The 24,050-nt window shown below is 36.7% G+C and overlaps 1 protein-coding gene across 3 annotated transcripts in view; it reads right to left on the bottom strand.

Annotated features, from left to right (window-relative positions):
• Positions 1–24,050, bottom strand: part of LOC105865211 (serine/threonine-protein kinase MAK) — a 74,211-nt gene that overhangs the window by 31,132 nt on the left and 19,029 nt on the right. For all 3 annotated transcript variants that reach the window (XM_076010456.1, XM_076010457.1, XM_012753647.2), the window contains exons 3-8: positions 14,925–14,979; positions 14,089–14,210; positions 9,250–9,329; positions 6,388–6,520; positions 4,175–4,346; positions 2,651–2,818 (exon numbers count right to left, since the gene is read on the bottom strand). In XM_076010456.1, coding sequence (XP_075866571.1) covers positions 2,651–2,818; positions 4,175–4,346; positions 6,388–6,520; positions 9,250–9,329; positions 14,089–14,210; positions 14,925–14,979 — 730 coding nt within the window. The remainder of the gene's footprint in view (positions 1–2,650; positions 2,819–4,174; positions 4,347–6,387; positions 6,521–9,249; positions 9,330–14,088; positions 14,211–14,924; positions 14,980–24,050) is intronic.

Genomic DNA, 24,050 nt, shown 5'->3' with positions numbered 1-24,050 from the left:
ACTGCTAACATTTTTGATATTTTTCTTTTCAGTATTTTCTTCCTCATCATACAACATATATATTTTTAAACAAAATCATATTATATGTATAATAGCATTTGAGCATGAGATATCTGCCAAATTATTACATTTTTTTTTAATTTTAAAACATTCATTGTTAATGGTGGCAATATATTCCAAATTAAAGATGTACATAATTTAAATATGGAAACATTTAGAGACTAACTTTCAATGGGTAGTTTTCAATTGTACTTAAACATCTTTGAGCCTAAATATCCAACTTTCTGTTTTAAGGCTCTCTCTCTCTCTCTCTATATATATATATTACAATTTTGTAATATATATATATATATATATAAAATATATATATATATTACAAAATTGCTTTCTCTTACTAAGAGAGATGTAAAATGGTATCTCATCTTTACTTGCATTTTATGATAAGAAACAAAGATTGAACATTCAAAAAATATTTTTGGTAATTTGTATGTCTTTTCCTTTGAATATTTAGAAAGATAAGAAAATACACAAACATTTCAGTATTTTATTATGTTTTTGTAGGAACCTTATATTAAGGATACTAACATTGTCATAATTGTTAAAAATAAATTTTGCTATCTCTTTTTTCCATTTTAAGATTTTCACATAGAAAAAATTTTAATTTTTATGTAATCAAATCTTCTGAGTTTTCCTTTTGTGGTTTCTTCTATAAATTTTATACCCATTTTTCTTACCTTGAGATTGAGCATGCATGTATGCTTTCTATTAGTTTCTAAAAGTTTAAAGTTTTTTGTTTTATAATTTTTAAATTTAATCCTTCTGTTACCTATTTGTAAAGTATAATAAGTGGTAAGAACCTAAATTTACTTTTTCCCTAAGAGTTAGTGAATTGTCTCGGTATTATTCACTGAATAGTCCTTCCCCCATTTATGATGCCACATCTATCTTTTCCTGAGTTATACGTTCTGGAACACCGAGCTATTTGTCAACCTGGATGCCAGTTGACAACAGTTTCACTGTTGTTATTATTGTCACTTACACATTACTCTACTATCTGATGCGGCAAGCTGTCTGCCCCTATCACCACTCTAATTACTTATTCTTGTTTTAACTCCCCTTGACTATTCTTTCCCATTTGTTCTTCCAGATGACCTTCAGAAAGCATTTTCTCAAGTTTAATTTAACAAGCAAAATAATTTTTTGTAATTTTGACATGTAATTTATATTTCAATAATCAGAATACAATAAACCTTATCACTTTTTAATCAAAACCCTTTGAGATAAAAGCATGGTGTTTTAAAGGCCAGAAGACTTGCTATGCATGTGTAGATGTTAGCAGGTTAGTCACAAAGGAACAAAGTGTGGCGTCACAGTGCTGCCCTATTGTGGTACCCAGAGACTGAACATTATTACTCAAGTCCTAGGGAGGGATGACACTGCTGTGTCAAGTGATCAAGAATCCCAACTCAGGCCGGGCGCTGTGGCTCACGCCTGTAATCCTAGCTCTTGGGAGGCCGAGGCGGGCGGATTGCTCGAGGTCAGGAGTTCAAAACCAGCCTGAGCAAGAGCGAGACCCCGTCTCTACTATAAATAGAAAGAAATTAATTGGCCAACTGATATATATATAAAAAATTAGCCGGGCATGGTGGCTCATGCCTGTAGTCCCAGCTACCCGGGAGGCTGAGGCAGAAGGATCACTCGAGCCCAGGAGTTTGAGGTTGCTGTGAGCTAGGCTGACGCCACGGCACTCACTCTAGCCTGGGCAACAAAGCGAGACTCTGTCTCAAAAAAAAAAAAAAAAAAAAAAAAGAATCCCAACTCTAGGATAATGTAAGTGGTGCTAGCTCACTGTCATTTCTTAAAATTGAGTAATATTCCATTGTAAACATATACCAAATTTTAATAATCCACTCATGAATTGACGGGCACTTGAGTTGTTTCCACATCCTTGTATTAGTGAATTGTGCTGCCATTCATTATCCAAAGTGAGGTGACACAAGATGGGAAGAAGGGGCTCCACATGTACTCGCCATCAAATTGGTACTGAATGATTAACACTATGGTGGTGGTGTTCACCAGGGATTCAGGGGTTGCAAGAATAGACCCACATCTGAGGGATGTGGTGAATATTGTGGAGGGGAGGGGCATACCTCTAACCCTTGCTAGGGAGAGGCAAAGATATAAAAGGCAACCAAAATGTTTGTAGTCTCATATTTTCTTGAGATAAAAATAAAAAAGAAGAAGAATCCCAGCTCTAAACCGTAAAAACGCATAAGGACGGCATAGAAAATCTACTGTGCTGAATGATTAAAGAGATGCCTTTTTGCTACCCATGACAAGTTCCTTCTTAATTAGTCTGTCACATGTATAAATTTTTATCATAACAGATTAATTCCTTTCAGCTCCAACCACATAGGATTCTTCATTGAACCACAAAACAGACAACCACTGCACTGCCTATTTTTGCAATTTTCCCATGGATCTTACATGCCTAGAAATTAATTCATTATATATACTGGATGCCTTAGGGCGTTAGCGCTTAATTCTCTTGCTAAAACTTTGGCTGAGAATAGACTTGTCTTTGTAAATGAAAACATACCTTGTAAAACCTCAAAATTTTAAAAAGGTTTAACAGTGAGATTCATCTTACCTGGCTTGCTGTTGGTCGTTTCTTTGGATCCCAATTCAACATTTCAGTCATAAGCTGAATAGCTTCATTACTGGCATTTGGAATAAGAGTTTTTAAGTTTATAGGAACACACTGGGGAAAGCGGAAATTCATAGAGGATGCAAGCTGGTATCCTTCTGGCCAGTCACTCTGTTTCAGGAACATACAAAGTGTGGGTAGGAGAGAGCAGAAAGAAAAACTGTTTTTAGAAATCCATTTAAAAACAGAATAGTAATATGAAAATCATTCATGTGTGAACATTTTAATGTTGATTCATATAAATAACAGACCACATATACAATTCATTCAATGCTACAAACGGCATAGAAAGAACATTGAATGACAGGAAAAAATTAGAAAGTACTTTAATAAATTTCAAAATATTAAACTCCTGTCTGGTTTTGATGATGATGATACCTGGAGGACTTTGAACAAATAAGGGTAAATGCTTTACAAAAAGCATTACTGATTACTACAAAGATCCTAATTATGTATTATATATAGCCATCCAGTGTTAAAAATTGTACGGAGCTGGGAAGTGACAATCATGTCAAAGGTTTAATATCTACATTCTCTTGTCTAATGTTAACAAGACACATACTAATTTAATTAGGATATACACACTTACACTTATTAAGCATATCTCAGAAAGTAAGGTCTAGCTGAAATATAATAGTTAATCAAAAAGTACTCAGTTCAAGAAGTCGAATACCCACGGCAGAGTTATATAAAAGGAAACAAGAAAGGGTTAAGGTCCAAGGCACCAAGAGTTAAAGAGCTGATGCCAACAGACAATCACAGAGCAGGTAGGAACAAGCCTAAGCAGGTTGTCTATGTAGCTGTCAGCTGGTCATCAACCCAAAGTTACACTCTCTATATACAGAATTTCGTTAAGTTCTTTTAAAAAGCACCTTTTTTCTTCAGTCTGGTGGGATTCTGGCTTCTTGCAATCCTTATCCCGCCCCGATAAAAAGAAATATAAAGATGATAAGAAAATTAACCATTAAAGTATGTGCCTATTTAAAAGTAAAATATCAGATATTTTTAGGCAAAAGTTACAATCAAAAGTTATACAATTAATCCTAGCACTCTGGGAGGCCAACGCAGGAGAATCCCTTGAAGTCTGGAGTTTGAGACCAGCCTGAGCAAGAGTGAGACCCTGTCTCTACTAAAAATAGAAAAAAAAAAAAAATTAGCCAGTCAGCTAAAAATAGAAACAAAAAAATTAGCTGAGCATGGCAGCTCATGCCTGTAGTCCCAGCTACTCAGGAGGCTGAAGCAGGAGGCTCACTTGTGCCCAGGAGTTTGAGGTTGCTGTGAGCTAGGCTGACGCCACGGCACTCACTCACTTTGTTGCCCAGGCAACAAAGCGAGACTCTGTCTCAAAAAAAAAAACCAAAAAAACAATAATAACAACAAAAAAACCCACAACCAATTATACAATTAAAAGCCAAGTAGCAAGTTATAAATTATCAAAAGTTATAATTTAGGGACAAGAGTACTTACTTTTTTAGGAGTCCCTAAAACTTGGCAAATCTTAAAGATTTCATCAACCTCACTTGTTCCTGGGAAAAGTGGCCTTAATGTATATAATTCAGCCATTATACTTCCAACAGCCCACATGTCAATGGGAGAGCTATAAACTGAAGATCTTAATAAAACTTCAGGAGCACGATACCTATGAAAATAGGAAACAAAACAAGTAAACTGAAGGTCTTAATAAAACTTCAGGAGCACGAAACCTATGAAAATAGAAAACAAAACAAAAATGGCTATTTTGATTGTAATTTGAAACATTGATGGGCAGTGGCATTCTGCTCTGTTTGGTTATGCGTTTCAATCAAGGAACGGGGATTAAATGCCTTCTGTGTTTCAGGCATTTGTACAACATGCTGGGGACAACTGGACATAACACATGTTCCCTGACCACAAATGGGTAGGGCTGGAGACAAATGTAAGTGAAATGTCCATGTAGCCTAAGAAAGGAATTCAAATGAATAAATATGGAATTAAGTGCTGCCCCATGTATTAAGAAAAAAGGGAGAAAAGCCATGTAACAAAGCATTATTAGATCCAGTATATATTCACATGGAAGACAGAAAACAAAAGATTAACAAAGATCATCCCTGAGTGGTGGATTTCTTTTCTTCTATGTATCATTTTGAAAGTACTGGTGCCCTCAATTGACTCCTCTCTGTAGACAAAAATATTGATAATTGAGACAAATATTTATAAGAGCAAAGGTGCCTGGTAAGTCCAACACGAAGTCTGGTAAATGGAAGATAGTCTCAATTCTAATTCCTTTTTTCATATTGAAATGTATGAATATTTCAGTCCAAATGTTTTATAATACTTTCTTTTTGCTTTCATTCAGAGTACAGTAGGTCCTCAAATAACATCCCTATGTTCAACGTTTTCTGATAACGTTGATGAGAAAAAAAAACTGCTTCCCAGCCGTGGCCCTGTCTATGCGGAGTTTGCACATTGCCTTCTCCACGTCCTCCAGTTTCAACCCACATGCCAAAGCTGTGCACGTCAGGTGAACTGGTGTGTCTGTGTGGTCTGAGCACGGGTGTGTGCGTCAGTGCACCCTGTGATGGGACAGTGTCCAACCTGCCCTGGCCCTAAGCTACTGGGACAGGCTCGGGCCACCCACAACCCTGAATTGGAAAAAACAGGTAAATAAGTATTTTCCTTGTTTTTGTTAATCTTTCTGAAATGTATGTATAGCTCACATTTATTTCAATGTTTAGTATTAGAAGTGTTTTGATCTTTATTTAGAAGTTCAGTGACATTTTTGTGACCAGAAATATGCCATAGGAACTTCACTCTTGTTTATATCAGTTAGCTCATGGGAAAATTGGTTTTGTTATACATTGTTTCACTTAAAGGTGCAGTTCGAGAACCTATCGACAAAGTTAAGGGATGACTTACTGTACTTAGACAAATATTTTTAACAGCTTTATTGAGATATAATTTATATAATGTACAATTCATCCATTTAAAATATACAATTCAATGGCTTTTAGTATATTCACAGAGCTGTGCATCCATCACCACAATCAATTTTAGAACATTTTCATTAACCCCAAAAGAAACCCCATGCCTCTTATTCATCTATCTTCCTATGTCCCCAGCCTTAGGCAACCACTAACCCACTTCTCTCTATATAGATTTGCCTACTCTGGACATTTCGTATCAGTGGAATCGTAGGCTATCTGGTCCTTTGTGACTAGCTCATTTCACTTAGGTAATGTTTGCAAGGTTCGTCCATGTTGGAGCGTAAATCAGTATTTCATCTTTTTATTGTTGAATAATATTCCATCATATGTATATGGAATATTTATCCATTCATTGGAGATGAATATTTGGGTTGTTTCTACTTTTTGGCTATGTTGGCGACTCATAATATTTTTAATTTGTTTGTGATGTGAGCAGCATGAGGCAAAGATTTTTCTCTTATTTGTTCACTGCTATGTTCCCTGTGCCTAAAATAATATTTGGCACATAGTAGGTATTCAATAAATACTTGTTGAATGAATAATGAAATTCTTTTCCTTTTTTTTTCATTGATCAGAATAGTAATGAACCAATCCTCTCCCTTTAAAGACTACAAAATTGAGTTCTATATGGAGCCTCTAGAAAGATATGTAATTGTTCATTATAGGAAAACTTCAACATAGACTTAGGCCTCAGGAGAGCTGCATAAAACTACTCACCATCTGGTAGAGACATAATCAGTATATGGTGGTTGTGACCTTAATTCTCTTGCAAGTCCAAAATCAGCAATTTTCACAAGTTCTGGACCCATACAAAGCAAGTTTTCTGGTTTCATGTCCCTATGAAAAAAGCCTTGGTAACACAGAGAGACAAAAAAAATAAATCATGTTTAAACATACCTTTATTTGATTTATAAACAATATAATTTAGCTTATAATTAGAGACATGATCTTAAAAAAGAAACCACTTATTGCATAAAGTGATGGGATATAGGACCATGCTTTCAAAATGACTTGGCAAGGAAGTTGACACGGTATGTAGATCATTACAAATAACTACCCATTTAATGTATGTTTTTAATTTTTAAAATTTCTTTTAGATTTTTTTGAGTCAGAGTCTCACTCTGGCACTCCTGGTAGAGTGCAGCGGTGTCGTCATAGCTCACAACAACCTCAAACTCCTGAGCTCAAGCAATCCTCCCACCTCGGCCTCCAGAGGGCTAGGATTACAGGTGTGAGCCAGCGTGCCTGGCCTCACATGTATTTTTACTTGTGACTCCAGTAAGTTCAGGCATTGTTATAAATACACCTACATTATGATTTATCTCCATTAATTTGCACAACTACCTTAAGGAGGTATTGTTATCACTACTGTGTAAGAGATGAGTAGGTTGAAGCCCAGAGAGAAGTAGCCTAAAAATGCATGAAGAGAACTTCCTAATTAGCCTTAAGTCAGTGTAGCTGATTCCTTGAGTATACGCCACTTGTTTAAAAAGTCTATTAGACAAAAATGGAACTCCACACGTTATAACCAATTTCTTCACTTAAAATTATTTTATCTCAAGTTCAATTCTCGATAGCTGTGTCACTGAAAACTCAAATAATTGTAATGCTTATATTACTAATTCAATATACAAAAATAAATGGTTAGTTACCAAAAGCTACTGAGCATCCCAAAGAAAATGAGACAGAAAACCTAGGGGAAAAAAATTAAAGCCCTTCTTGCAAATCAGATTTGTTTTTAAGGGAGTCTTTTTCTAAGGGTGCTCTAAAGCATACTATTTGTACACAGATGGTATTCTAATGGCCTTATGAGGCAGGAAGATGGTAGGTGGTCATTAGAAGAGGGTTTTCATGTAGCTCTGGGGCTAGGAAAATTTTCTAAGCCTAAACGTTTTCAATCACTTCAAAGCCAGCATGGGCTCTACGTTTTTGACATGTGTAACAAGTTTGGTATTCCAAGTTTATGTGGGATTCCTACTCAAAACAGCTGGTAAAATACATTTCACTAATGTCCAAGAGAAATTAATTGCACTTTCATAATGCAAAAACAGGAACAGAAACATGATGGTAGAGCAAAGTGACATTAGTCCATAAAGTCTTTGAGAAGTAAGCCAGTTACATATCTGTCCAGTTGAGGTTCTCTCATCCTAATATATTACTAATCTAGTTCTATTTTAACTAAATATTAGTCTCATTTTTTGACAGCAACTATTTAAAAATATCTATTTTATTGAAGTATTAAATCTGAGATGTTTAACTATAGCAAGAATAATTTGGCTTTTGTAAAAATGTCTAATTGTTCTTAAAGCCTGGTTTCCCAAATCACTATGCAGTCAACTATATAGTCAACTCTAGACTATTCATATGTTATTTACTTTCAGCCACAATTTTTAAATTCTAAATGAACTTCCTCCTTTAACCCCTTATGCTTTGTAAGTTGCTCATAGTATAAATCAACCCACACAAATATCAAGATTTATCATGCTGATCAGAGTTTAAAACAAATTAAAGATCAGGAACCATATAATTAAAAAAACATACATTTTTATTTCCATGTAAGTAATAAGTTACTGATATTTACCAGTAGATTATTGTATATTATCATGTGATTTAGACTTTTTAAAGACCCCAATAGTTTATATGGAAAAAATAAAAAATTAAGGATTGAGAAATGTTCTTAAAATACTTATATGGAATCTTGAATAGCATTTCTAGACGATAAATTATTTTCTGTAGCAGTTAAAGGAGAAAGGACAAAAGAAAATATAAAATATATGATGAGACATGAAAGGAGACCAATAGCAATGGTTGAGAGCCTATGCTCAGAATGCAGCAATGGTATGGCACAAAAGTCTCCAGTTTAATATCTACACATCTAGTGATTCTAAACAAATGTTCATTAAAAATAATCACTTTTACTTTTTAGACTAATAATTACTTTGGTTTGATAGATATGTAAAAACTACATAAATTAAAATATATAAACAAGAAATTCATAGAAAATAGAACAAGTACTATCCAGATATGCTGTAGGTTCAAAATAAGAAAAAAAAAAAAAAAAAAGAACAAGTACTACTTGCTTGAATTCTACTCAGGGAATAGACACAACTAAATGTAAATATTAAGGAAAACTATAAAACACTCTACGAGGGTGCTTTAAACTATTTAAATGTTAATAATTGGTCATGCTAGATCAAAGCAGTCTAATCTTTTCCAAAACAAGAACTTTTTTTTTTCATTTTCATAATAAATTAGGGGAATGAGGTTGCAGGTTGGGTTTATGATGACTAAGGTCTGATGATCAAACTGTTAAAAAATTCAAGTTTTTAATAGTTACAGATTATTATAGGAAGAGAGTTCTATAACTCTCTAATCTATATTATAGAAATTCCACTTTATCTCATATAGGACTAAAGAAATTCTAAATTCTTTTAAATAAAAAAGTCCATATGTATAGGCATATACCCCAAACTTGTAGTTATCCAATAGAATATTATTTAACAGTTCATATATAATTTCTGTGTACAATCTTGATAGTAACCTAAACAGGCAGAGAAATGAGACTTAAAAAGAACCTACCATGTTTATGGATAAAAGCCAGGCCTTGCAATATTTGATACATAATATTTCTGATGACTGACTCAGGGAAAAACTTGTTTCTGTAAAGAAATTAACACAGAGTAAATAATAAATAATAAATTAGGGGAATGAGGTTGCAGGTTGGGTTTATGATGACTAAGGTCTGATGATCAAACTGTTAAAAAATTCAAGTTTTTAATAGTTACAGATTATTATAGGAAGAGAGTTCTATAACTCTCTAATCTATATTATAGAAATTCCACTTTATCTCATACAGGACTAAAGAAATTCTAAATTCTTTTAAATAAAAAAGTCCATATGTAATACTGTTAAGCAACCAACCAATCAATCCAAAGATTTATATTCCTCCTGTCTTGGAGCCTCTGCTGGCCTCATGATACTGGCTAAGGTATGATATATAGATTTACAGTGTTAAAAGTAAAACATTTAAAACGTGAAAATTAAGGGTTTTTCGTTTTGATGTTTGGCAAAAACTCAAATCCAAAACTAAATATATTACGCACAGCTAAACTCTAAATTGTACGAAGATGAGCAAAGTAAATAGGAAAAAACGGAATCACTATCAGATAGACCAAGCATGCAAAGCTGTATCCTGTAGGCTTTAAGAGTTTTCACCGCACAAATGCTTCAGTTGTAGTCCGCATATTGGAACTATACGATAGAAATATAAGAGCCACAAAAGAGCCACTTATGTCTGCGATCCCCAACACGCCGGCCACAGAGCTCTACTGCCCCCAACCCCACCCCCACTGTCCCTGGAAAAATTGTCTTCCATGAAAATCAGGAAAGTGGCCCAGTGGGAGGAGGGGGTAGAGTTTTGTAGCACAGCATGAGGCAAGTGGCTGGCGCTGTGGCTAGCTGAGGAAGCTTCATCTGTATTTGTAGTGGTGATACCACCGCCTGACCTTGGGCCCCACCCTCAACACTGGGCCAAAAAAAGGTTGGGGATCACTGACTTAACGTCCTTAACATTTTTCTAGTAGCCGCATTAAAAAAAAAAAAAAGGAAACAGGTGAAATTAATTTTTTTTTTTTTGAGACAGAGTCTCACTCTCTTGTCTGTCACTCCCTTGCCCAGGCTAGAGTGCTGTGGTGTCAGCCTAGCTCACAGCAACCTCAAACTCCTGGGCTCAAGCAATCCTGCTGCCTCAGCCTCCTGGATGGCTAGGACTACAGGCACGCGCCACCAAGCCCGGCTAATTTTTTTCTAGTTTTAGTTGTTTGACTAATTTCTTTTATTTTTTTTTCTATAATAGAGATTAGGGTCTTGCTCTTGCTCAGGCTGGTCTCAAACTCCTGAGCTCAAGCGATCCTCCCGTTTCGGCCACCCAGAGTGCTAGGATTACAGGCGTGAGCCACTGCGCTGGGCCTGAAATGAATTTTAACAATATATTTAACCCAATATATACCAAATACTATTTCAACAGGTAATCAATATAAGATTAACAAATTTAATTTTTATACCAAGTCTTCAAAATCTGGTGTGTAATTTATATTACATTTACAACACAGCTCAGTTCAGACATTTTAAGAGCTCAATAGCCACATCTGATTACTGGCTGCTGTATAGAACAGTGCAGCTTTTTATGGTATTTACAGAGTCTAAAGTAAGATCCTAATAAGGGCTTAATTAGGGCTGAAATATTAATCTCTGCCAGGCTACCAATTAAAGTGATCAGCAACTAATTCTTTGATCCTGAGGCCATACTGTGTTATAGAAGTTATCATTTTAAGCTTTTAAACTTTACCATAATTTTAACATTTTCTAACACCTTTGTTTCAGCACAATTGATTGGATTAATTAAGAGGATCATTTAAAAATGCTTGCAACATGTAGAAAATGGCCTATTTTTCTATATTATATTTTTAACTATATTATATGCCTATATTATATCGTAAAATGTCCCACCATTTAAAACAGTAAGACACCAAATGGCATAGAAACACACAATAGACAGAGAAAGATAAACACTGGTCTTAACTCAAATTAGAAAATAGCATTCATTGATCATATGTTACTGAAGTATTTTTAAAACTCACTTTCATAAGTTATAAAATAAATTTTAAAGTAAATAAAATGTTTTTATTCTTACCAAGAAATTATAAAAAGAATGCTATATGCTGAAGATACAGTTACAGCATCAGTGCAAAAGATTGTGTATATTGGTCTTCAATTGAAATGGAAAAGTGGCTTACTTGAATAAAATTCAAAAAGGGCTTTTAGATTAATTTTTAATCTTTAAAATAATGTTTCAGGAAGTTAAACTACTCAAAACAAAATGTGAAAATCCAGCTTAACCTCAAATAGCCTTCATCATGTATGGTTGTTAATAGTCAAATTTATTCTTAGATATTACATAAAATTCTAACAATATACTTGTTTTCCATTTAATTTAGAAATCTAGAATTGAATCATATAATTCAAAACCTGATTCTCTGTAGTGTTTACTTGATATTTCTTTAACTACTTCAATTGTCAGATTTATATATTTTAAAAATCAGATGAAAATATATTTCATGTATTTATATGTATTTAATTTTTTTCATCCACAAATATATCTTGATATTTCATGTATATATTTTTCATCTCATATATTTTAAAGTAAAAAATTTATTAGAACTTGAAAAGGTAAGATTACCCATAATCCCACCACCTGATTAGGAAACTTTTGATTTTTCAATATTATAATCCAGTCCTAATCATTTACATGTATAACTTTTATATTATATGTCAATGTTACATAAATATAACATTGATTTGTTTTTCCATTTATAAGCATTTTCATGGCCGGGCACGGTAGCTCACGCCTGTAATCCTAGCACTCTGGGAGGCCAAGGTGGGCGGATTGCTCGAGGTCAGGAGTTTGAAACCAGCCTGAGCAAGAGCAGGACCCCATCTCTAATATAAATAGAAAGAAATTAATTGCCCAACTAATATATATATAAAAAATCAGCCAGGCATGGTGGCACATGCCTGTAGTCCCAGCTACTCGGGAGGCTGAGGCAGTAGGATTGCTTGAGCCCAGGAGTTTGAGGTTGCTGTGAGTGAGCTAGGCTGACGCCATGGCACTCACTCTAGCCTCGGCAACAAAGTGAGACTCTGTCTCAAAAAAAAAAAAAAAAAAACACAAACAAGCATTTTCATAATCTTTATAATTATCACCTTCAATGGCTACATAATAATTCCATCAATATTATATACAATTACCAACCTAGTCTCCCATTGACAGTGATTTATTTTAAATAGTTCAAGTAGAAAAGTGAAGCTTAGTATAATTATTTAACAGAATATAATGTTTATGGTAACTATAAAAACTATGTATCAGCATAAAAAAGTACTTTTAAGTGGATGAATCAAATAAAAAGTTTCATTATGATTAAAATTACAACTAAGTAAAAAGCATGCATGCCTATATACAAGGGCTAGAAAAGGCTCTAGAATAATAAAAACTAATTTGGGGGTAGAAATTTACTTTTATTTTAACTGATATTAACATTATAATGAAGTCAGCCTGAAACACAACAGGCATTCAATACGTATGTTTTGAAAGAAGGAAAAATACGATTAAAGAAAAATTCACTTACCATCCTTAGACCGTGTGTGTGTGTGTGTGTGTGTGTGTGTGTGTGTGTGTGTGTGTATGAAAGAAACAGAAACCATCACATTGAAAAATTACTTTATTTCTAAGTATTTTAGGGTGTTTTGCTGAACACCTCTCACTGTAAAGGCAGGCAAAATGGACTTTAATCTCCTAGAAGTGACCAGAACAACCATCACCAGAACATTATCTTCCTGAGCCCATGGCAGAAGACTGAAGCTCTCTCTTTAGAGATCCTGCCCACATGTTTAACACATTGACTACCACACTAGAAAAAGAAATTTTTCCTAGGGGCTATGGTGTTTTATTAAGAAAATAAAATAAAAACTTAGAAAACAAAATGATCCTAATTTAATGAAAAATTTATATTTTATTGTTTTGTGTTTTTTTCCAATTAAAAACGTAACATAAAAACTTGAAAATTAGTAATGTAGAAAGTAATGTGAAAAAGTTCATAAGGGTAAAGTGTTTTTCTTGACTTGTCAGGCTTAATTGTAATTTAAAGGTAAACATAAATAGAAAAATGAAATTTACTGATTTCTATTCATTTAATCCACATTTTTAGAATTAAATTTTCAATATTAGTTGTAACAATAAGAACATCAACAAGTAAGATGTTCTCAAACCAAACTGCAGGATTTTGGCCAGGTTTTGCTTCAGGAGGCCCCGGACTCAGAACTCACATGAGTTAAATAGAACTCACATGGCAGTTAATGTATTAAAATTAAAATGAGAATATCCTTGGAATTGGTAACACATGAAGTTTTATCACTCACTAATGCATCCTAATTAATAAGTTTCTTAGATCCTTTCTTAAAAGCTACTTCATTCCTTTCTCCATTCATTCTTTCGTTAACCTTTCACAAGATGCTTAGGAGAACAACAGAGATAACTTTCTCAATAGCGCCCAGGGCCAGCTTTATTACTGAATACTATAGATATTTTTTTTTAAAAGTATAAGTAGACAGTATGTGTGTTTACATGAAATACTGACCTTGACTTTTAAGGATTTACAACAGAAAAATGGTGGCTATGTCACAGCGGATTCTTCAATGTTAAATGCTACTCTTTGATAGAAATAACAGAACTAATTAATTTAAATCTACCTCTTGGAGTGATAAACCTATATATTACAAAGTATGGCATATTGAAAGAATCAAAAAAACTCATGGAAGAAATAATAGGGAAAAAATTACAATTTTCATAGAATAAAGACATACCTATCTTTCATTAATTGATAGAGGTTTTCTTTCATATATTCAAATATAAAATAAAGATGGTCATTTTCTCTGACAACTTCTTTCAGTTTAATCACATTGGCATGGTTAAGTTTTTTCAGAGACTGCAAAACAACAAATAATCATTAATATTTCTTAAAGAAAAGTTAATAGAAGTTGACAAAATCTCATCAATGATAAGTATGATAATTACCTTAAGTAACTTTCCATTTCTTCTGGATTCATTAATGAATTACATTTTAATATCTACATAATTTTAAAACCTCTTAGAACATCTATGTAAAGCAAGCAATAACTGCTTTAACAAATGAATGCTAAGTGCAACAATAAACCAAGTCAACAATAGCTACCAAACATTTCAATCTGTCACATTTTCCTCTCAGTCTGTTAAATAGACCTAACTTTTATCTGACTTTACCATGTGACATGCCATGCAGAAGTCTCCAGAAGTTTATCCAAGTCTTTAAGCATAAAATATAAGTAAATGGTATGTGGTAATTTAAAAAGTTGACTTTCCTTTGATAATATGAATTAAAATGCTCTTTATTTTATTTTTTATCTCTAGATTATTTGTAATAAAGTGATCTTTTAAAAGTAAAAATGATCTTTGAAATATGAGAGTATAATTGTATCCTGTTCTCCACTGACACCAGAACAAGAAGAAATGAGAAATTACTTTACTTTAGGAAGAAAAAGGAAAACATAAACACAAGTATCTTTGGAATGCTTCCCACAGAGAACAGAATAATCTCAGCTACTGTCCTGATCATGAGTAGAGTTAAGGCCTTCTTGGGTTCTTTTCATCTTTAGGATTTTACCTTAACTTCTCTTAAGTTCATACATTCATCCCAAGAATAGAACTTTCTCTTCATCCTAAAATAAATTTAAAAAGTTTAGTGTACAAGGACTGAGGATTCGAAGACACAAATTACACTGTTGGCTTTTACTGTATCACTGGTTCCCTCTGGGGAAGCTTTATTGCTCGTCCCTCATCCTGGTAAGGAAATCCCCTCCCTTCCATCTCAAGGCTACTTGGTAAAAGCTCATGTCTATATCATATCTGAAATTCTGCTTTAACAAAAAGGTGAAAAAATTACCATTAATCTTCCTTCCTGGATGAGTTCTTAACATTTCTCTAATCAGTTTAATTGTGCTTTTCTAAAGGGGCCCCTTACAAATTTCCTCTCTTTCCAGAACTTGACAGAGAAATTTGAAACACTATACTTCAGAGATGGGTAGGAAAAGAAATCAGAAATTCTAGTAGCAAATTTAGTCAGTGACTTTATCTGACAACTTTCATATCACTACCTCAGTTTTAGACAAGAGGCCCATAAAGTTAAGTGATTTAAAGTCAGTAAAAATTCAGAAGTAACCAAACTTTAGAAATTGCTTTCTTTGAATTTTGTTCTTTATTTCTCCTCTTCCATCCCAATGCTGGTTACCATTAGAGATAAATATACCAAAAGAGTATTTAGGGAAATGAAGTATTTGTACTATATACACTATAAATAGTGGTTGTGTTTTATATGAACAGATTTTTAGTTACCATACAAAATAGGAGATAAGAAAAATTAAGATTTGTATTCTAAAAAAATATTCTCATATTCAGATATGGGAATTACAAGGCTGGATTGTAAAAAATAAAAACTAAATATGTCCCACTGCTTTCATTTAGCATTATAATCTCCTAGAAGATACTCAGATGTTCTAGAAGATACTCAGGAAGCTTAGAATTGCCTTTATTAATTAGAATAATTCTTATAATCCATAAATTATAATTATACCCTGTATGAGGGTATAGTACACAGGTAGGGAAATGAGTAGACTTGGCAGCACAATGTCGTGGTCAAGAATGTGGGCTGTAAAACTGCACTGCCCAGATCCAGAGCCTTGCTCAGCTGCTCACCCAGTGTATGACCTTGGACAAGTTAACCCAGTGACCTCTTAGTGCCTCAAATTCCTTAGCTAGCCATGAAGTAGAGATTATTGCATGAGAAAACTTGTTGCAAATTGCTCAGGTTGGCACTCAATAACTACTAGATGGTTTCATTTTTACCAATAGCTATGATTGACTACAATAAGACATGAAGGGCATTACTGCTATTATTTCTAAAATATCCTTAGTGAATCAGAATTTCATTTATAGTCATTCAGGTACCAGAAATTTATGAAGAAGCTTGATGAAATCAAGGGTTTACTGGTTTATTAAAAGAAACCTTTCCATGCTATAGATTTATAAAATGTCTTGCTAAAGCGCAAAAGGTAAATGTAGCACAATGATGAATTTAAAACAGAAGTCAACTTAAGTACAGCTATAAAAGTAGCTTAATAAAATGATTATATCCATCCAAAGCTGCATGTATAATGTTATGACTTCTAAAAAGTAATGTCAGAATTTAGAAAGTATCCAATCTTTTAGAAGCCAGATAAAAGTATATTCGTTACTTTTCATAATTCATTAATAATTGAAACTTTTGACCTACTTGTAAAGTCTGTTCTCTTCATTCATATTTCCTAATATGCGGCTTTTTTCCCAGCAATTACCACTTCTCAGCAATACTTCCCTAAGGTGACCCATGTATCTATCTACAATGAATATGTTTCCTTGCAAAATAATTATCCAAAAGACAAACCAATTTCTTAGAATAGCTAAGAAAAGGTATTTCCTTTTAGGTTCCTTGCCTTCTTCTTTCATTTATTAATTCATACAACATCTACTTCATGCCAGGGTAATGAACAAGTTAAAGATGGCTTCCCATCTAACAGAGGAAATGATTTTAGACTAGTTAATATATAACAGACATACAGATTAGTTATAAGGACCATGAGATAAAACAAAGGGGTCTTTTAAGATTTAATAGCCAGGCCCTTTTGATAAGACAACAGTTCAACTGAGACCTAAAAGACAGAGAAGGTCCCAGCATGTAAAGACAGAAAAAGATGTTCTAGGCAGACAGAGATAACTAGCTGGTTAGAATAAATAAAAGGCTGTTTTGGGCTGATTCTTATTTCTTTAATGCCCTGTGCTAATTTTCATTGCTATTGCCAGCTACTCACTGTAAGAAAATGGTAGTGCTATTACTAGGTCACCTTTCCTGCTGCTTTTTCTCCATAGCATTTATCATCTTCTAACATACTATATAATATGCTTATTTCCCTCGTTTCCAAACGTAAGCTCCTTAGGGACACTCCCTTATGCCTAGATTGATTGTGACACATAGTAGATGCTCAATAAATACTTGCTAAATGACTGAATGAATTTCTATACTCACAGGTGAGCTCATGAGGACCTGCCCCTCCACAGGCAACCTTCAGAAATGGAATTGTCTCTCAAGTCCTTAAAGGGCAGAGGGCTTAATAAATATTTGTTCACTGAACGAGGTGAGGGGATCTTACTACCTTGCTCTAGCATGAATTGTAGGATATAGCTTTTTTGAAAAATGGTAGCAGATAAGACAAGGTTTCTTACCAGTGACCTCAATTCAAACTCCCCAAAGGAAATTTTCAATAGGGGCCTTTTATTTTCTTCTTTATAGTATTCTCCCAACTTCTAACCACTCACCGTCTAACACAGTTCTGACTGCAATGCTAGACTGCTCAGAAGCTTTGCCTACTAAATAAGCACAGACTTTCTTCCCCATGTTCACACTGGCAAATACACCACCCTCTCTGTCCTCTACCAGCTGCCGTACCGCACCCTCGCTCCTCCAGGCCAACTCCACGATGGGCTCGTGCTCAGCCTCTGCTCTCTCCTCAACACCATTCTTCACTGAGCACATCTAATTCTAACATCCACCATGCCCGCAACGCCCAACTCCTGGTTCTTCTGTTTAAAAGATTTTTAGACTGAAAACACCTTCTTCCAAATAATCAATTTTCCTTCAAGGAGACATGCTTACTGCCCACTTTGAAGATTAAGGATAGGCAGCTCTTCTTTATCTGCTACACAAAATGTACTCAATATGGAATTTATTTTTAATTTTGGGGAAAAGGCATTGATAGATTTAAAGTGTTATCCAAAGTATTATACTTTGAATATTTATGGCCTAAATTGGAAATGCCTAAAATTTTATATCACCAAGCATAAGATGATTGGATATTATGAGATGTGAGTTGTTTTGGTAACCAACAGGAATAAGAATGGAGAATAAGGGGTCTAATATCTGTAACTTTCAGGTAAAGTTTATTCCACTGCACCAGGCCTAAGAGAAATGGCAAAGCCTTCCTGTGTGACTCTTGTAGGCAACATAAGACCAAAAACTCTCCTAAGATTCCATCTTGTCTAGAACCCTAAGGAGTGCTGGCTACAGTGATATTTACATTGATAATCCTGCCAGTAGCCAGGCTTCACAGGTCCTTAACTCCTCTGTCCTGCCACAGTCACTCACAGACACCTTATTATCGTGAGGAATGGTTCTGCTCTCCAAGACCTCAACCATTACAGCTTCCGACTCTGACCATAACTCCTGTCCTTCCACCATCTTCACCCTGGAAACTGCTTTACACGCCCTCTCATTCAACTCTCGGCTACTCCTACGATCCCTGGCATGGCTTGCCTTGGCTTACCTCTTCAGCCAGCCTGGGCCCCATGGCCAGCCCTTCACCACTCCCCCCTCAAGATCACACACCTATTCTGAATGTCCCCCTCTCCCAATGTCCCACCTCCTGCCTTGCATTCCTCCAGTCTGCTTTCCATACAGATCGGTAAAGATGGGAAGAAAAGTCACATGAATATTCACAGTAGCTCCACTTTCCATGTAATCAAAGGTAATTGAAGGTGGACTTTTACTGGTACTTAGCACTCCTTTTGTGACTTTCTTGGTAACTTAGTACCCATTCTTCACAACTCTTCCAAGCTCAATGTCTCCACCACTGCAATTCCCACTGCTCCTGCCCTACCTCCATCTGGCTTACTAATTCTACTGTTACACTGGAACAACACTCACCACAGCCACCAGTTATGTCAGGTTCCCCAAATCCAAGGAACACCATGGCAGATGATATCATTTGGATACCAGATGGCCATTTCCAGCCCCTTTCCTTTTTCCTCCTGGTACAGAGGCTGGAAGAGTGAAATACTCACAGTCTTGGCCTCCTTGGGAAGTAAGGAAGACCATGTGGCCAGTGCTGGCCAACAAGATGTGAGAGGGAGGTCCTTAGTGGCTCCTGGGAAAGAAAGATCACTACCTGATAAAAGATGAGAGAAGAGTTTCCTGGTATTACTCTGTCTTCCTCCCACCTTGAACGTGGATATAATGCCTAAAGGTGAAATAGCCATAATGTGGCCATTAGGTGACACAGTTGAGGACAAAAAATGCTGACTATTCAGTATGAAGATAGGAAAGGTCTAGATTCCTTGGGTGCACTGTTGAACCACTGAAAGCTCTGGAATCATCAAATTCCAGATTTCCTGATACGTCAGAAAAATAAACTCCTACTTGCTGAAGACATCGATTCTGTTACTTGCTATTATATATTTGTTACTTGCAGCAAGATGCATTCCTAAGTAATCCAGAGCTTTTAGTCATTAATTATTACTCATCATCCAGTTGAGAACTTTCCCTTTAGATCTTTTCCTCAAGTTTGGATATTTTCCACATTCTCCTGATTTCTCTGGTGGCTACTTCTCAGTCTTCTTTGTAAGACCCTGTGCCAGGGCCCATCCTTTACATGCTGGGGTTTCTCAGCGCTTTATATAGGGACTTCTTCTCCCTCTATGTAGTCTCAATTACCATCTGTAGACTAACAATTCCAAGAGCATCAGCCCAGACCTCTAATTTGTGCTTTAAGTGCAACTATTCAATTGCTTATAGTCATCTTAAATCATTATGCCCAAAACTGAACTCAGATTTCCTCATAAGCCTGTGATTTCCCCTCCTTGTCATGATGAATGGCACCACCTCTACCCATTCAAGCCAGAATCCCAGGAGTTAGCTTGGACTCTTCCCCTTTGACTCCTTCCTCTCACACCCTGTCACCAGATCCTACAGAGCCTGCCTCCTAAATGTCCCCTAAATGTGTCCAGTTATGTCCATCCCCAATGCTATTCTCCTAAATCAGGCCACCACCATGTCTACCAAGATGATTGCACCGACCTCCTAACTGGCCACCTTGTGTCCAATCTTGACCTCTTCAATCAAGTTGTCATGTTTTTTTAAAACTTCTTTTTCGGGGTGGAGCAAGATGGCGGACGAATAACACCGCCAGACAGAGTGTCTCTGCAGAAAAGACAGATTCTAGCAGAAATTAGAGGAAACAAGCAAGAAGATGAGCATACAGCGGACGAGGGCCGGAAGGAGGGGTACCTGAGACCCCGGGAGACTCCACGGGAGGAGGCTGCGGAGGAGAACTGGAGGCTGAGACCATCGGAGCAGCCCGGAGACCAGCGGCAAGGGTAGGTGGATTTGCTGTTTCCCCTCCCCTGCATTTGGGACTGCTGGTGGGCTCCCCAGCGGGTGGAGAGACCTGCGAACCCAGCCTGGAGACCACCGCCGCCAGCCAGCAGTGAGCCTGTAGCAGACATGGCACCAGGTTCCCAACTTCCTCCAGGCACCTCCGTGTGCACAAACCCGAGCCGCCCGGCAGGCGCCATATTGCCTCCTCCTCCCCTCCGCCGACCTCACCCGCGGCTGCCCAGAGAGACAATACAGCCACCAGCCAGAGGCACCTTCAGGAAACGGGACCTTCCCTTTTGGGACCCTACAGCTGACTCAGGGGAACTCAGACTGTGAGCTCCCTACCCGCCCGCCCTCCCAGGTGCTGCTGGCACCGTGTTCCCAGGAGAACGGTGCCGACTCAGAGGCTGAGAGACATAGACCCAGCTTGGGCTCCCTGTGGGTGAATTGGGACCGGAAATCCTCTCCCTGGTGGGGATACAGTTTGAACTCTGGGACCCAGAGGTCGGACCTGCAGACCAGATCCCCTGCACCGAGGGCTAGCATTGCCCGGGGCACAGAAGGGTTATACGTGAACAGCCTACTGAGGTGTGTGTGCCTCCAGGGGCGGATCGGCGTCCTAGAGGGCAACCTTCCTCCCAGGAGGAGGCCGTGCGCCCAACCCAGGTGGCGTTCCTGTGCAGGGAACCTCCCCGCCAGCATCACAGTCCGGGGAGGCCTGGTGGCTTGTGGTCTGGCCTGCTGGCAGAGGCCCAGGAGTAGCTGCGGACTTGGGGAGGGTGGAAAGAAGAGAGGCCCGCTCCAGACTGCGGGTCTCAGACAGCCCCACCCCCACACCCAGACTTTCTGGCTGAGCAGGACCATTCCAGCCCCGCCCTGACTGCTTTCCCTGGAAGCAGAGACAGAATTTTGACCCCTGCTAACTGCCTGAGGGCAAGCTTACACAACCCAGCTCCGCCCAGAACAAGAGCTGATAACAGGACACAAAATCAAAAGCATAGCCTGTTCCTCCAAGCAAACGCCACCTACTGACAGGGACGGCACCTTGCACAGCCTTTCCACGACACCCACTGACTCAATATACAGGGAGTGGTCCAATTTCACCCACAGACACCACCTAACACCTCAGAAACTAAAAAAGGTGTGTGAATACCCAAACAATAACTTAAGGAAAGAAACAACAACTGATTGACATGGGAAGAAATCAGCGAAAGAACTCAGAAATATGAAGAACCAAATGGAAAACACACCCCCAAAGAGGAGCACCAGCCCCCTAGAAACAGACACCAACCAAAATCAGGAAACCAATATGACAGAAAAGGAATTTCATATGTGGATCATAAGAACACTCACCCAGCTGCAACAACAACTCAATAACCAACACAAAGAAACCACAAAAAGCCTCCAGGATATGGAAAAAGAAATAAACACAATGAAGAAAAGTGTAACTGAACTCCTGGAAATGAAGAATCAATTCAAGGAACTACAAAATACAGTGGAAAGTCTCAAGAACAGGGTAGATCAAACAGAAGAAAGAATCTCAGAGCTTGAAGATAACACCTTCCAATTAAATAAAACCATCACAGAGATAGAGCAGAGAAACAAAAGAAAAGAGCAAAGCCTACAAGAGCTGTGGGATTATGTGAAGAAACCTAACGTGAGGGTCATAGAGTTACCAGAAGGGGAAGAAGATAACACACAAGGGTTGGACAAGCTGATTGAAGATATAATAGAGGAAAATTTCCCAGGCCTTGCTCAAAATCTTGAAATACAAGTTCAAGAAGCTCAGAGGACCCCTGGGAGATTCAATGCCAACAGGAAGACGTCACGACATGCAGTCATCAGACTGACCAAAGTATCAACTAAAGAGGCCCTTCTAAGAGCTGTAAGACAAAAGAAGCAAGCAACATACAAGGGAAAGCCAATTCGAATAACATCAGACTTCTCTAATGAGACTTTACAAGCAAGGAGAGACTGGGGCCCCATTCTCACCCTTTTGAAACAAAACAATGCCCAGCCTAGAATATTATTCCCTGCAAAACTAAGCTTCATATATGAAGGAGAAATAAAAACATTCTCAGACAAGCAAAGGCTCAGAGAATTCACCAAGACAAGACCAGCCCTACAAGAAGTACTTAAAACAGTGTTACGCATGGAACATCATAATAACAACCCACGAATATAAAAACAACCAAAACCCAAAGATATTAAAGGCCAGATATTACAATGGCTCAAGACAGAAATCATAGCAACAACATCCAACCCAACAGAATGATCAGTAATCTACCTTACCTATCAGTTCTCTCAATAAATGCGAATGGCTTAAACTCTCCACTCAAGAGACATAGGCTGGCTGAATGGATAAGAAAATACAGGCCAAGTATATGCTATCTTCAGGAAACACATCTAACCTGCAAGGATGCATATAGACTAAAAATAAAAGGGTAGAGATCAATATTCCAAGCAAATAGAAGCCAAAAAAAGGTTGGTGTGGCAGTTCTAATTTCAGACAATTTAGTTTTTAAACCAACAAAAGTAGTAAAAGACAAAGAGGGTCATTATATAATGGTGAAGGGCACAGTTCAACAAGAAGAGATAACAATTTTAAATATATATGCACCCAACTTAGGTTCACCCAGATTCATAAAGCAAACCTTACTGGAGCTAAGCAAATGGATTAATAGGAACTCCATAATCACCGGAGATTTCAACACCCCACTGACAGCACGTGACAGATCCTCCAAACAGAAAATTAATAAAGAAATAATGGACTTAAACAAAACTCTAGAACAATTGGGTCTGACAGACATTTACAGAATATTCTACCCCAAATCCACTGAATATACGTTCTTCTCATCAGCTCACAGGACATTCTCTAAGATTGACCATATCCTAGGACACAAAGTAAATCTCAAGAAATTTAAAAAAATAGAAATCATACCATGTATCTTCTCAGATCACAGTGGAATAAAAGTAGAAATCAACCGTAACAGAAACTCACATTTCTACGCAAAAGCGTGGAAATTAAACAACCTGCTACTAAATGATTACTTCATAAATGAAGAAATTAAGATGGAAATAAAAAAATTCTATGAAGAATGGAGAGACAAGTTATTAAATCCTCTGGGACACAGCTAAAGCAGTTCTGAGAGGAAAGTTTATCTCCATAAATGCCTATAACCAAAAGACAAGAAGATCACAAATAGACAATCTAATGAAACGACTCAAAGAGCTGGAAAAAGAAGAACAGACCGACCCCAAACCCAGTAGAAGAAGTGAAATCAACAAGATCAAATCAGAACTAAACGAAATTGAAAACAGGGAAGCTATTCAGGAGATTAATAAAACAAAAAGTTGGTTCTTTGAAAAAATAAACAAAATTGACACACCATTGGCTAAGCTAACGAAAAGCAGAAAAGAGAAATCTCTAATAAGCTCCATCAGGAACAAAAAAGGAGATATCACAACCGATCCCAAAGAGATACAAGATACAATTTATGAATACTACAAAAATCTTTATGCACACAAACTGGAAAATGTGGAGGAAAT

This window comes from Microcebus murinus, chromosome 15 (genome assembly GCF_040939455.1).
Source record: "Microcebus murinus isolate Inina chromosome 15, M.murinus_Inina_mat1.0, whole genome shotgun sequence".
NCBI lineage: Eukaryota > Metazoa > Chordata > Mammalia > Primates > Cheirogaleidae > Microcebus > Microcebus murinus.
Note: the sequence above shows the minus strand (reverse complement) of the source record. Positions and strands in the feature narration are given on the sequence as shown.